This window comes from Hyperolius riggenbachi, chromosome 4 (assembly GCF_040937935.1).
Source record: "Hyperolius riggenbachi isolate aHypRig1 chromosome 4, aHypRig1.pri, whole genome shotgun sequence".
Taxonomy (NCBI): Eukaryota; Metazoa; Chordata; class Amphibia; order Anura; family Hyperoliidae; genus Hyperolius; species Hyperolius riggenbachi.
The window spans coordinates 46,742,447-46,758,228 of record NC_090649.1 but is presented as its reverse complement, the minus strand read 5'-3'; the positions used below and the strand labels follow the sequence as shown (position 1 = coordinate 46,758,228).

The 15,782-nt window shown below is 47.8% G+C and overlaps 1 protein-coding gene across 1 annotated transcript in view; it reads right to left on the bottom strand.

The window, feature by feature from the left end:
* LOC137570340 (cysteine-rich secretory protein 1-like) overlaps positions 1-15,782 on the bottom strand; it is an 82,790-nt gene that overhangs the window by 46,573 nt on the left and 20,435 nt on the right. The window contains exons 4-6 of the mRNA XM_068278988.1: positions 14,454-14,588; positions 7,209-7,299; positions 855-997 (exon numbers count right to left, since the gene is read on the bottom strand). Of these exons, the coding sequence (XP_068135089.1) occupies positions 855-997; positions 7,209-7,299; positions 14,454-14,465 (246 nt within the window). The 5' untranslated portion in view covers positions 14,466-14,588. The remainder of the gene's footprint in view (positions 1-854; positions 998-7,208; positions 7,300-14,453; positions 14,589-15,782) is intronic.

Below are 15,782 nucleotides of genomic sequence, written 5' to 3'. Positions count from 1 at the left end.
CCACCGTCAAACATGGTGGTAGGAACCTGATGCTTTGGGGGTGTTTTTCAGCCAGTGGACCAGGGAACCTAATCACAGTAAACAGCACCATGAAAAAGAGCAATGCATTAAATTTTTAAAGACAACATTAGGCAGTCTGCAGATAAACTTGGCCTTGGGCACCAGTGGACATTTCAGCATGTCAATGACCCAAAACACACAGCAAAAGTGGTGAAGAAATGGTTAGCAGACAACATCATTAACGTTTTGGAGTGGCCCAGCCAGAGTCCTGACTTGAATCCAATTGAGAATCCGTGGAGGGAGATAAAGATCAGGGTGATGGCAAGAAGACCCTCCAACCTGAAAGATTTGGAGCTCATTGCTAAAGATGAATGGGCAAAAATACCTGTAGAGAGATGCAAAAAGCTGGCCTGCAATTATAGGAAGCGTTTGATTGCTGTAATAACCAATGGAGGCTTTTCTATTGATTATTGAGAAGGGTATGAATAATGTTGGACTGGACACTTTTTGCTCAAATGTAAATAAAAGCTCAGAAATGTGTTTTTTTCCACACAATAATGCCTCTTGTACATCATCTTATTATCTTTTGGGAGACACCTATGTCCTTTCCCGTCAAAAAATTACTTGCTGGTTGAATAAAAGTAACTTTAAGTCAAAATTTTCCCGGAGTATGAATAATTATGGGCAGCACTGTATGTAGCAGCCTGATACTCAGGATATCAGAATGTCACCGCCCATCCTTGCTCGTATTCCTTGAAGAACTGTAATGTGTATTTCTGCATTGCAGTGGGTCAACACTGCATTTTTTAAAAAAAAAATTTATGTGACAAATTCATGTCCTATTCAGAGCGTACCTGGCAATAATGTCCCACTGCAGCATCTCCTATAATTCCTTTGCCAAAGTCTAGGAATTTTGCCTCATCCATCCACTCTTGAATGGCCCTGGTCCAATGTATACACTCCGGTGATGTCACTATATTCTCTCCACAAGGCTCCCCTTCAAGGAAAAACACAGATAAATGCAGAGGAAGAACTCAAACCCACTAGCAGCCTTTTCTAAGTGCTAGTGATTTGAAAAAGCTCTTGCTAATGCCATGCTATGGGGGATCGTTATAAAATCACATCGCTCCAGTGGGATCACACCCATAGCATTACACTAGCAAGAGCCCTTCAAATCACAACTGCTTAGTCATGACTTAGTAATATACCGCTAGTGGGTTCCAGGCTGAAGATTAAAGGCATCTCATCATTGATATTATAAAATTCATACAACTAGTCTCCCCCTAAATGCTCATACACACATGCAATTGTGATTGAAAATTTTGAACAGAGGCGCCAAAATAGAGAAAAAAAAGTCTAAAAACAGTTCAAAAAGGGGGAAGCGGTAGACTTACCTCCCTCAAGGAGGAGGCGCTCGGCCACGCTACAGACTTTCTGGAGTTTCTCCGATTATTGCCTGATGAAGCGGGACTGTGCCCGTGAAATGCATTGCAGAGTGGAGCTTTTTTAATAAATGTTATTTTTGATATAAAATAATGTATCCCTGTCTGTATTTCCTTGAGGGAGGTAAGTCCACTACTTCCCCCTTTTTAAACTGTTTTTAGATGTTTTTATTCTATTTTGGTGCCTGTGTTCAAAATGTTCAACATTGTCTAGTGCGGTGTTTCTCAACATTTTATTGGCATGTACCCCTTTTAAAACCCTGTACTCACCAAGGACCCACACACACAGTTCCACTGCGCTCGATTAAGTGAAATGCCACAACGACACGAGGTTTCCACCAGGTGCTGCTCCAAAATACTCTGGAACCAAAGTATTAATACTGGTAGAAAAACAGAAACACAAAAGAGAGGAGGAGCGCTCTCTGGTGCATTAACCATTTTTAATTAGGCCTCTTTCACAAGGTAAAAAATAAAACTCACAATGTATAATAACAGTAAAGCTTATAACACTCAAGGTGTATATCACCGTGCCCAGGGGATGGTGTCTCTAGGAGACACTCAAGGTGTATATCACCGTGCCCAGGGGATGGTGTCTCCTGGAAACACTCAAGGTGTATATCACCGTGCCCAGGGGATGGTGTCTCCAGGAGACACTCAAGGTGTATATCACCGTGCCCAGGGGATGGTGTCTCTAGGAGACACTCAAGGTGTATATCACCGTGCCCAGGGGATGGTGTCTCCTGGAAACACTCAAGGTGTATATCACCGTGCCCAGGGGATGGTGTCTCCAGGAGACACTCAAGGTGTATATCACCGTGCCCAGGGGATGGTGTCTCCTGGAGACACTCAAGGTGTATATCACCGTGCCCAGGGGATGGTGTCTACTGGAGACACTCAAGGTGTATATCACCGTGCCCAGGGGATGGTGTCTCCTGGAGACACTCAAGGTGTATATCACCGTGCCCAAGGGATGGTGTCTCCTGGAGACACTCGAGGTGTAAATCACCGTGCCCAGGGGATGGTGTCCCCTGGAGACACTCAAGGTGTATATCACCGTGCCTAGGGGATGGTGTCTCCAGGAGACACTCAAGGTGTATATCACCGTGCCTAGGGGATGGTGTCTCCAGGAGACACTCAAGGTGTATATCACCGTGCCCAGGGGATGGTGTCTCCTGGAGACACTCAAGGTGTATATCACCGTGCCTAGGGGATGGTGTCCCCTGGAGACACTCAAGGTGTATATCACCGTGCCTAGGGGATGGTGTCTCCTGGAGACACTCAAGGTGTATATCACCGTGCCCAGGGGATGGTGTCTCCTGGAGACACTCAAGGTGTATATCACCGTGCCCAGGGGATGGTGTCTCCTGGAGACACTCAAGGTGTATATCACCGTGCCCAGGGGATGGTGTCCCCTGGAGACACACAAGGTGTATATCACCGTGCCCAGGGGATGGTGTCCCCTGGAGACACTCAAGGTGTATATCACCGTGCCCAGGGGATGGTGTCTCCTGGAGACCCTCAAGGTGTATATCACCGTGCCTAGGGGATGGTGTCTCCAGGAGACACTCAAGGTGTATATCACCGTGCCCAGGGGATGGTGTCTCCTGGAGACCCTCAAGGTGTATATCACCGTGCCCAGGGGATGGTGTCTCCTGGAGACACTCAAGGTGTAAATCACCGTGCCCAGGGGATGGTGTCTCCTGGAGACACTCAAGGTGTATATCACCGTGCCCAGGGGATGGTGTCCCCTGGAGACACTCAAGGTGTATATCACCGTGCCCAGGGGATGGTGTCTCCTGGAGACACTCAAGGTGTATATCACCGTGCCTAGGGGATGGTGTCTCCTGGAGACACTCAAGGTGTATATCACCGTGCCTAGGGGATGGTGTCTCCTGGAGACACTCAAGGTGTATATCACCGTGCCCAGGGGATGGTGTCTCCTGGAGACACTCAAGGTTTATATCACCGTGCCCAGGGGATGGTGTCTCCTGGAGACACTCAAGGTGTATATCACCGTGCCCAGGGGATGGTGTCTCCTGGAGACACTCAAGGTGTATATCACCGTGCCCAGGGGATGGTGTCTCCTGGAGACACTCAAGGTGTATATCACCGTGCCCAGGGGATGGTGTCTCCTGGAGACACTCAAGGTGTATATCACCGTGCCCAGGGGATGGTGTCCCCTGGAGACACTCAAGGTGTATATCACCGTGCCCAGGGGATGGTGTCTCCTGGAGACACTCAAGGTGTATATCACCGTGCCCAGGGGATGGTGTCTCCTGGAGACACTCAAGGTGTATATCACCGTGCCCAGGGGATGGTGTCTCCTGGAGACACTCAAGGTGTATATCACCGTGTCTAGGGGATGGTGTCTCCTGGAGACACTCAAGGTGTATATCACCGTGCCCAGGGGATGGTGTCTCCTGGAGACACTCAAGGTGTATATCACCGTGCCCAGGGGATGGTGTCTCCTGGAGACACTCAAGGTGTATATCACCGTGCCCAGGGGATGGTGTCTCCTGGAGACACTCAAGGTGTAAATCACCGTGCCCAGGGGATGGTGTCTCCTGGAGACATTCAAGGTGTATATCACCGTGCCCAGCGGATGGTGTCCCCTGGAGACACTCAAGGTGTATATCACCGTGCCCAGGGGATGGTGTCTCCAGGAGACACTCAAGGTGTATATCACCGTGCCTAGGGGATGGTGTCTCCTGGAGACACTCAAGGTGTATATCACCGTGCCCAGGGGATGGTGTCTCCTGGAGACACTCAAGGTGTATATCACCGTGCCCAGGGGATGGTGTCTCCTGGAGACACTCAAGGTGTATATCACCGTGCCCAGGGGATGGTGTCTCCTGGAGACACTCAAGGTGTATATCACCGTGCCCAGGGGATGGTGTCTCCTGGAGACACTCAAGGTGTATATCACCGTGCCCAGGGGATGGTGTCTCCTGGAGACACTCAAGGTGTATATCACCGTGCCCAGGGGATGGTGTCCCCTGGAGACACTCAAGGTGTATATCACCGTGCCCAGGGGATGGTGTCCCCTGGAGACACTCAAGGTGTATATCACCGTGCCCAGGGGATGGTGTCCCCAGGAGACACTCAAGGTGTATATCACCGTGCCCAGGGGATGGTGTCTCCAGGAGACACTCAAGGTGTATATCACCGTGCCCAGGGGATGGTGTCTCCTGGAGACACTCAAGGTGTATATCACCGTGCCCAGGGGATGGTGTCTCCAGGAGACACTCAAGGTGTATATCACCGTGCCCAGGGGATGGTGTCTCCAGGAGACACTCAAGGTGTATATCACCGTGCCCAGGGGATGTTGTCTCCTGGAGACACTCAAGGTGTATATCACCGTGCCCAGGGGATGGTGTCTCCTGGAGACACTCAAGGTGTATATCACCGTGCCCAGGGGATGGTGTCTCCTGGAGACACTCAAGGTGTATATCACCGTGCCCAGGGGATGGTGTCTCCTGGAGACACTCAAGGTGTATATCAGCGTGCCCAGGGGATGGTGTCTCCTGGAGACACTCAAGGTGTATATCACCGTGCCCAGGGGATGGTGTCTCCTGGAGACACTCAAGGTGTATATCACCGTGCCCAGGGGATGGTGTCTCCTGGAGACACTCAAGGTGTATATCACCGTGCCCAGGGGATGGTGTCTCCTGGAGACACTCAAGGTGTATATCACCGTGCCCAGGGGATGGTGTCTCCTGGAGACACTCAAGGTGTATATCACCGTGCCCAGGGGATGGTGTCCCCTGGAGACACTCAAGGTGTATATCACCGTGCCCAGGGGATGGTGTCCCCTGGAGACACTCAAGGTGTATATCACCGTGCCCAGGGGATGGTGTCCCCAGGAGACACTCAAGGTGTATATCACCGTGCCCAGGGGATGGTGTCTCCAGGAGACACTCAAGGTGTATATCACCGTGCCCAGGGGATGGTGTCTCCTGGAGACACTCAAGGTGTATATCACCGTGCCCAGGGGATGGTGTCTCCAGGAGACACTCAAGGTGTATATCACCGTGCCCAGGGGATGGTGTCCCCTGGAGACACTCAAGGTGTATATCACCGTGCCCAGGGGATGGTGTCTCCTGGAGACACTCAAGGTGTATATCACCGTGCCCAGGGGATGGTGTCTCCTGGAGACACTCAAGGTGTATATCACCGTGCCCAGGGGATGGTGTCTCCAGGAGACACTCAAGGTGTATATCACCGTGCCCAAGGGATGGTGTCTCCTGGAGACACTCAAGGTGTATATCACCGTGCCCAGGGGATGGTGTCTCCTGGAAACACTCAAGGTGTATATCACCGTGCCCAGGGGGTGGTGTCTCCTGGAGACACTCAAGGTGTATATCACCGTGCCCAGGGGATGGTGTCTCCTGGAGACACTCAAGGTGTATATCACCGTGCCCAGGGGATGGTGTCTCCTGGAGACACTCAAGTTGTATATCACCGTGCCCAGGGGATGGTGTCTCCTGGAGACACTCAAGGTGTATATCACCGTGCCCAGGGGATGGTGTCTCCTGGAGACACTCAAGTTGTATATCACCGTGCCCAGGGGATGGTGTCTAATTAAAAAATGGTGGATAATTAAAAAAGGTTAATGCACCAGAGAGCGCTCCTCCTCTCTTTTGTGTTTCTACTCACCAAGGACCCCCTAACATAATAAACATTATCACAAGTACCCCTTGACCAATATATATTTAATCGTATTACATGATAATTGATTCTAAACAATTTCCAAGCATTTACTATTGCTTTTAATTAGCTAAAACACTAATTTGGTGTTTTTTAAATAAGATTTATCATTTTCTAAAACTTCAAATATGTTATTCTTGGTTAAGTATATGAAGCCCGAGTAGCCCCTGGAACCATCAGAAGTACCCCCTGGGGTACGCGTACCACACGTTGAGAACCTAGGGTCTAGTGCACCCCGGGTGGAGGGGTGCTACCCCATTTTTCTTCCTATCTACAGAGCGCGACTTCTTAAACCTGAGTGGGGTCAGGTAACAATTCTCCCCACCTGCGATTTCAGTGGTTGCCTATGTGGTACCCCATATTTGTGAGTATAATTTAACACTCTTATTAATACTTTGTGAATATCGAAGGTACTACACAATATTAGGCTCTTGGTTCTCACTTTTTCTCTTCTTACATGCAATCATTAACTAGCTGTTCCCCATCTCCTTCTTGCACCTCTGACACAGTGTTGTCCTTGGCAGGTTTTGGTGCACCGTATCAATTGTATGTTTAGAGTGCTTGGAGGAGCCTAGTGTTCTCCCTAGGGTCTTTTAGCCGGGTGCTCCACCCGTTTAGCTTTGCTGAGCCCCCGGCTGTCATCGGCTCCTCTCCTCCTATTCTGTAAGCAGAGAGGCACACAGAATCACTGGCCCTGCATTCTTTCATCTCGCCCCACCCAGCTACGTTTTCATGCCACCCGGCTGGAAAAAAAATTCTGGAGAGAACACTGGGGCCCAATGCAAAACTCGCACTGGGACCCCATAACTCCTTTGCAATACCACTGGTTAAAGCACCAGTGGCAATAGCGCACATCCTTAGCCACAGCTATGCATGCTGGGAGGAGCACCTCAAGCAGTGGTACCTGTGGTTCTGGATCAAGAACATGGCAGAGCAAATACAGATGGGGCTATGTATGCGTGCGAACCAAAAATAGGATAGAACCACACCCTGTGCAATGCAGATCAAATCATTGAACAAAGCTTTTAAAAAAATGCAGGTGGTTACTAATATTCTTACCATTATGTAGCCTTTGTTCCTGAAGGCTGTGGTTTCTGTAACAAAGGTCTGCCCAGTGTTGTGCTGCTTTCTGTAGTTCTGTGCTCCATACCTTCCAATATGCAAAAAAACGAGAGATTATAGGGGTCAAGTTACTAAAGTAGCAAAGTGCTAGCCAGGGGAGTAACTAGAGGGGAGCAGCTCCTGTGATCACAGGGGGGTCCGTAGCTGTGGGGGGGCCTAACCACCAACCTTCCCTTCCTCGCATACAGTGGACTATATTTCCGATCAGGTGTTTCTGACCAGGGGCTTAACTACAGGGGAAGGGGAACAGCCTCTGCAAATGTAGGGTGTCCAGAGCTGGGGGGCGGGGGCAACTATCAACCTTCCCTTCCTCTGATACAGGGGACTATCCTTCAAATCAGGGCCGGCGCTACCATAGAGGCAAAGGGGGCCCCGACTTCTGCTGAGGCCCCCACAACACCGACCCTGCTACATTCTGCCTGCTCCCCCGGGCCCTGCAGGTATAATAGCAGCCATAATTACCCAGCAGGTGAGCGGACAGGCAGATGCTGCACTCTGAGACACTCTGCCTCCCTCCCACTCTATGACCCGGCGCGTCATGTGTAAACACGAAGGAGACAGCGTCTCAGAGTGCAGCCGCTGCCTGTCCGCTCACCCACCGGGACTAATAGGTAATTAATCATTATACTTGCAGGGCCCCGGGGAGCTGATGGGTAATGGCGGTGTGGGGGAGGGAAGCTTTCCGCTGGGGAGCCCCAAATTTAGTTTGCCACCACGGGGCCCCTAAACTAGCTCTGCTTTAAATCAGGTGTTTTTGTTTCTACACTTGTTATAGGTGTAAAGATCAGAGGCCTAGATTTATCAAGAGTGTCTGAGACAAAATGCTGGTAGGTTTGTAGAACTCCGTGCAGAACTGTCTCAGGCACCTTAAAGAGACTTCGTAACAAAAATTGCATCCTGTTTTTTATCATCCTACAAGTTCCAAAAGCTATTCTAATGTGTTCTGGCTTACTGCAGCACGTTCTACTATCACCATCTCTGTAATAAATCAACTTATCTCTCTCTTGTCAGACTTGTCAGCCTGTGTCTGGAAGGCTGCCAAGTTCTTCAGTGTTGTGGTTCTGTGATGCATCTCCCCCCTCCTGGCTCCTTTCTGCACACTGCTGTGTGTTATTTAGATTAGTGCAGCTTCTCTCTGCTTTATTATCTTTTACAAGCTGGATAAATCCTCCTCTGATCTGGCTGGGCTTTCACATACTGAGGAATTACATACAGGCAGAGCTGTCTGCACTCTGCAGGAAGAAACAGCCTGACACTTCAGTGGAAGATAGCTGCAGGGGGAAAGAAACACACAAATGATCTCTTGAGATTCAAAAGGAAGGGTGTATACAGCCTGCTTGTGTATGGATGTATTTTCTATGTGTGGACATACTGTACATCAACCTACTTCCTGTTTTGGTGGCCATTTTGTTTGTTTATAAACAAACTTTTGAAAACTGTTTTTAACCACTTTTAATGCGGCGAAATTGTGACAGAGGGTAATAGGAGATGTCCCCTAACGCACTGGTATGTTTACTTTTGTGCGATTTTAGCAATACAGATTCTCTTTAAGAAGCCACTAGATGGTGCTGTTCCCTTCCTAACCTGTTCTAAGTGAGGAGAAGCTAGAACAGTGTCTCAGACAAACAAACACAACAGTGGATGACTTGTTTGTTTATCCATCTGGGACACTAGCAGCCCAGGTTGTAATTACTCTCCTAAACTTCCATTCTTAACCTCCCTGGCGGTAAGCCCGTGCTGAGCACGGGCTATGCCGCCGGGAGGCACCGCTCAGGCCCCGCTGGGCCGATTTGCATAATTTTTTTTTTGCTGCACGCAGCTAGCACTTTGCTAGCTGCGTGCAGTGCCCGATCGCCGCCGCTACCCGACGATCCGCCGCTAACCGTCACGCCGCAGCCGCCCCCCCCCAGACCCCGTGCGCTGCCTGGCCAATCAGTGCCTGCCCCCTGGCGGATTTTTGCAAACCGCCAGGAGGGTTAAATAATCCCCATCAGGGGCAAACCCAGGATATTCAAGGGGGGGATTCCTGAAAGGTCTCCCTCAGCCACGCACAATACAGTATAATAATATAGTGGGACTTTATGCTGGGTACACCTAATGCAATTTCCCATCCGACTGACAGGATCTGACAATTATTTCCTAAATGTCCGATCTGATCCCAAACGACAACTGGATCGATCAGGAGCAGTTTAGATACAGATAATAATGAGGACAGCCAACATTGCGAATGAAGGGGAAAGTGAAGCATTCACACAGCAGGGGCACAGGGCTGTGCTCATACCTAATTCTGTTAAGTTCCCCAAGGGGGCAGTGCTGTGAGCTGCAGGATACCTGCTGATATTCTGGTGTCTCAACTTGTGCCTGTCCCCAGACACTGCACCAACCCTGGTCTGAGGGGGGATTCTGGGCCACACACACACACACACACACACACACACACACACACACACACACACACACACACACACACACACACACACACACACACACACACACACACACACACACACACACACACACACACACACACACACACACACACACACACACACACACACACACACACACACACACACACACACACACACACACACGTCCGCAATTCCCCTCCTTCTCTTAAACAAATAAACATCACCAGGGTGAAGGGGGGTTCACCTCAGTAACAAATGAAGGTTGGTAGATGGCAGTAAATTAAAAAGGAAGCTATGAGGTGTCATTGTAAACCTGCTCTGCGGGGTTAAGAAGTGGTATTAGCCACTTCTTATTCAGGGACAGTTCTGCGCTGTTCTTAATCTAAGGAAAACTCTCAGAACTGACGCAATTTCCCTTCACTTAAGAAAGCATTAGGAAGCTACTTACAAACGTGCAGAACACTCCCCCCTTCTGGCAAGGACAGTTTAAGAAGGAAAAACTGTCAGTAATGCTTTGATAAATCTGGCCCAGACTCGCATGTGAATTTTTGCCAGTAATTTTTCCCATCGAAAATGCTATTTTCTATTTCGAGACAATGACTGCAAAAGTACCCTGTATTTTCACAGCATGGTAAAGGGAAACAGCTTTTTTTCCTTCTGAAGTGAAAATTTGCGAAAAGTGCGGAGTGGTTTATTTTTAGCGTGAAAATGCTCAATCTTAGGCCTCTTGCACACTGCACGCGATTCCGATTCAGATTCCGCTTTTTAATCAGTTTTTACCTCCGATTCAGATTCAGATTTGCAGTGTGCAAGGAGCAAACTGAAAATCTGAATCTGAATCGGAAGTAAAAACAGATTAAAAAGCGGAATCTGAATCTGAATTGCTTGCAGTGTGCAAGAGGCCTTACTGCTACATGCTTTTTCTCTCAAAAGTCAAATTTAACATTATTTTTGCGAAAGTGTTTGCGAATAGATTATCCACACTTTTGCTCATCATGATGGCCACACTTGTTTTATGACCCTTGTGAGATGGGCCCCAAGGACTTGAAGGGTACCAAGGGAGGCAAGGAAAGGGGTGTGGACATTGGGGGGGAGGCATCAAAGTTTCGCTGGGGGGCCCCATGAATTGTAGTTACACCACTGGTGCTAGCCTTCATCCGTGCATGTCAGAGCAGGATCATCCACCAGGCAACCTAGGCAGGTACCTGGGGCCTAGTGGGAATCAAGGAGTACACCTGCCACCTTCTCTGACCTCTCTCCAGCATACCAAAATACCCTGGGGGGTACTCACCTGGGGTGGGGGAAGCCTCCGGATCCTATTGAGGCTTCCGCCGTCCTCCTCGGTCCCACGGCGGTCTCACTGTGCCCCTCCAAACAGCAGGGATGTAAATATTTACCTTCCCGGCAACTGCGCAGGCGCAGTATCGGCTCTCTGCTCGGAGATAGGCGGAATTAGACGTTCGCTGTCGGCCCGCTCTACTGCGCAGGAGAAAATCTCCTGCGCCTCCGCAGTAGAGCGGACCAGACAGAGATTGGCTATTTTCGCCTATCTCCGTGCACCCAGTTTATCTAACCTTTCTTGGTAAGTGAGACCTTCCATCCCACGTATCAATTTTGTTGCTTGCCTCTGCACCTGCTCTAAAACTGAAATAACTTTCCTGTAATGTGGTGCCCAGAACTGAATTCCATATTGCAGATGTGGCTTTACTAGAGAGTTAAACAGGGGCAATATTATGCTAGCATCTCGAGTTTTTATTTCCCTTTTAATGCATCCCAAAATTTTGTTAGCTTTAGCTGCAGCGGCTTGGCATTGAGTACGATTACTTAACTTGTTGTCGATGAGTACTCCTAAGTCCTTCTCCAAGTGTGATGTCCCGAACTGTATCCCATTTATTTTTTATAGTGCTAGACCATTGGTACGACCAAAATGCATGACTTTACATTTTTCAACATTGAATTTCATCTGCCATTTATGTGCCCATATAGCCACTTTATCCAGATCCTGTTGCAATATGTCTCTATCTTCCTGAGAGTTGATGATTCTGCACAATTTCATCTGCAAAAATAGCAACATTGCTCACTACTGCATCTACTAGGTCATTAATAAATTAATTGAAGAGCACTGGACCCAGTACAGACCCCTGTGGGACCCCACTGCTAACAGTCACCCATTTTGAGTATGATCCATTGACCACAACTCTTTGTTTTCTGTCCATTAGCCAGTTCCCTATACATGCACACAAACTCTTCCCCAGTCCTTGCATCCTCATCTTTTGCACCAGACTTCTGTGGGGAACAGTGTCAAAGGCCTTTGCAAAGTCCAAGTATATCACATCTTCAGCATTCCCAATATCCATATTAGCATTCACTACCTCATAAAAGCTGAGCATGTTAGTCAAACAGGACCTGTCTTTAGTAAACCCATGTCGATGCTGAGAAATAAGATTATTTTCTACTATGAAGTCATGTATAGTATCTCTTAGTAACCCCTCAAATAGTTTGCATACAACTGATGTTAGGCTTACAGGTCTATAATTTCCTGGATCTGATTTTTTTGCCCTTCTTAAATAATGGGAAAACATGGGCTGTATGCCAATCCACTGGGACTCTGCCAGTTGCAAGAGAGTCACAAAAAATAAGATAAAGGGGTTTATCTACAACTGAATTTAATTCCCTTAGGACCCAAGGATGCATGCCATCCGGGCCAGGTGCCTTGTCTATTTTTAATTTATTTAGTCTTGCCTTCACTTCTTCCTGCGTTAAGTATTTAATATTACAGTTGGAAGAGTGAGACTCTTCTGCCTCTGTAATTTGCAACAGAGATGTTTCCCTTGTGAAGACAGAAGCAAAGAAAGCATTTAATAACTCTGCCTTACCTTGGCCATCCACCATTGAGTTCCCACCCTCATCCTTTAGGAGTCAAATACAGTCAACCTTTCTTTTTTCAGAGTTGATGTACTTGAAAGACTTCTTTGGGTTAGATTTGATATCCCTAGTGATTTGTTTTTCAGCTTCAATCTTTGCCAGCCTAATTTCTTTTTTACAACTTTGATATGCAGCTTGTTGCTGAGTTTTGATTCTCTTGGTTCCAGGCTGCATTCAAATTGCAACAAAATTTGCATCAGGTTCGTACAATTATCAAATTATTGATTATTTTAATCTGCTAGTCCTTCACTGTGAACCCAGCGCTGCCCCCCACCCCCTCCTCTGAGCTGCTGAGAGATCACCTCTTTGTAGTCAGCTCTGCAGCTCGGCAGAGTCTTATCCATTCCCTCCTTGCTCAGTGTGTAACAAAGTATTTACTGTTCCATCTCTCTCCCCAGTGTTAATAGAAATAAAAAGTTTACCATTTTTAACACTGTCTAAATATCATGTGTTACGCAACTGGTGCAATACGACTTACCTAGGTAATGCACACTACACAACCATATTTGCACTACAAGTGCATGGCAATCCTACTGATGTTTAGCATAGTTTGCCCCCAGACATGTATTTCCCAGGGTAAGGATAATAACCTGCAGCTAGCACTTTAACCACAAGATGTCAGTATTGGCCAGTCATTCCTCATGTAACTTTTAAACCCCTTTTGCACATGCAGGTTAATAGCGGGTGTGAAGCTCAAGGGGGGGGGGGGGGGGTATGTCTCAGTTGTCTAGGGGGTTTGTTAGTTGCCCACAAGGGGAGGACTCTGTCTGACAGTAGGGACAGGTTTGGTCATAGTAAAATATCTGCAAATATTATCGGCATTTCACTATATCAATTAAAGAGGAAAAGTGCTTCATTTTCACAATAATTATGTATAAAGGATTTAGTCAGTGTTTGCCCATTGTAAAAGCTTCCCTCTCCCTGATTTACATTCTGACATTTATCACCCGGTGACATTTTTACTGCTGGCTGGTGATGTCAGTGGAAGGAGATGCTGCTTGCTTTTATGGCAGTTGGAAACAGCTGTAAACAGCTATTTCCCACAATGCAATGGGGTTCACAGACAGGAAACTGCCAGGAAAATGGTCCTCACAGTTTCCTGTGGGAGGGGTTTCACCACAATATCAGCCATACAGCGCCCCCTGATGATCCGTTTGAGAAAAGGAATAGATTTGTCATGGAAAAGGGGGTATCAGCTACTGATTGGGATGAAGTTCAATTCTTGGTCACGGTTTCTCTCTAAGTAGTAGAATACTGGTTAACTTTACCGATATTCTTCTACCACCGCTATATTATGCACTGTTAACCTAACATTTATTTTCAGTAAATGCCGTGCCCAAATTAGAGTGCAGCATTTTTAAATGTTTGCTGTTTTCAAGCCATGTCACTCATATCTCATGCATTACTGATTTATGAAGAATCGAGCCCAATTTGGCGGATCTGTTCTTGAATAGAAACCAATTGTCTATATCTCATTAATGTTAACCTGAGATGGGCTTACTAAAATAATTTGATACTTACCTGGGGCTTCCTCCAGCCCTATGAGCACCGAGCGTCCTCCCTGGTGGCTACGTTCCTCCTTGTATCAGTCCCGGCAATCTTGCTCAGTCATGCCAGTCGACTCTTTGCATGCACAGAAGAGCCCGACTAGCGTAGCTGAGCCTGATTACCGGGACTAATAGCCGGAGAATGGAGGTCCTCGGGATGACAGCGAGGGACAGGAGGCATCAGTGCTTATGAAGCTGGAGGAAGCCCCGAGTAAGTATCAAATTCTTTCAGTAAGCCCATCTCAGGTACGCTTTAATCTCTAGCACTGGATGTGACTTTCGATTTTTTTGTTCCTTACCATCTTGAGCATGTTGCCACCTGGCGGGTCCACATTTCTCCTGTGGTCATTGTGGCAGTCCACTATGTGGTCCCGGTGCTCACTGTCATCTGTTGAAAGGTCTGCACAATCCACAATATCACTCTGAAAAATGACCTGAAATAGGAACAATTTTGTTACGCTTGTCTATATTTATCATTACTACTGCAGTTATATAACTGCATAGTTTGCCTGAAAAACAAAAAGCACCCATCCAGCAAGCCTGGGCAGTATCACGGCAGTATGTTACAAACCTCAGTATCCCTCTCACCTTTTTTATATATTTTATTCTATCTTTTCATGGGACAACACTGAAGATCGGACACATCGACACAAAGCCGGTAGGCAGCTTGTATAAATAGTGTAAATTTGTTGTCCCATTAAAATAACTCAACACACAGCCATTAACAATTTCCAGACCAGCAGTCTCTGCCCCCTCAAGGACCAGAGACTGCTGGTAAAGCAAAGCAGCCGAAAACACCGTTTACCGATGAATCTTCGCTCAGTCCTGCCTCTCTCGCCGGTCACCCAGCTCGCTCCCTGCCGCAGGCTCCTCTCTCTGCCGTCGCTATGACAGCAGAGCACTGTGTGCCGGTCAGGAGCTGCTTTCATTGGCTCCTGACCCTGTCAATCAATGTAAGCCAATGGGATTGGCTTACAGTAATGACCGAGCCAGGAGGCAATGAAAACGGCTCCTGACCGGCACACAGATAGAGCTCTGCCGTCATATAGACGGCAGAGCGATTGATCTACGACTGCGGTGGGGAAAAAGCGGGGCAATTGGCGGAAGCAGTGAAACCGCGCGGCAACGGGTTTTGTAAGTTACATCCTGTCAGATCTGCACTGCCACATGCAGGACATAACTTTCAACTGCATCGGTCCTGTAGCGGATAAAGTAAACCAGAGTTCATAGTTAAGAAAGAATCCATACTTATGCGGGGCTTCCTCCTGCCCCATAAGCACATGTGAGTCCCAAGCCATCCTTCCGTTGAAAAATTATTTTAAAAATAATATAGTAATAAAATAGTGATGCAGGGCAGTTTCAAGAACATTATTTGCAATGCAATATTTAGCCCCCCAATATAGGTAGCCAGGTATGCCCCAAAAATTAGGTATACAGTTATAGGTGCTCCCAGTACAGGTAACCAGGTATAGTTGCCCTCAGGATAGGTAGCCAGGTATAGGTGCCCTCAGGATAGGTAGCCAGGTATTGGTGCCCCCAGGATAGGTAGCCAGGTATGGGTGCCCCCAGGATAGGTAGCCAGGTATGGGTGCCCCCAGGATAGGTAGCCAGGTATGGGTGCCCCCAGG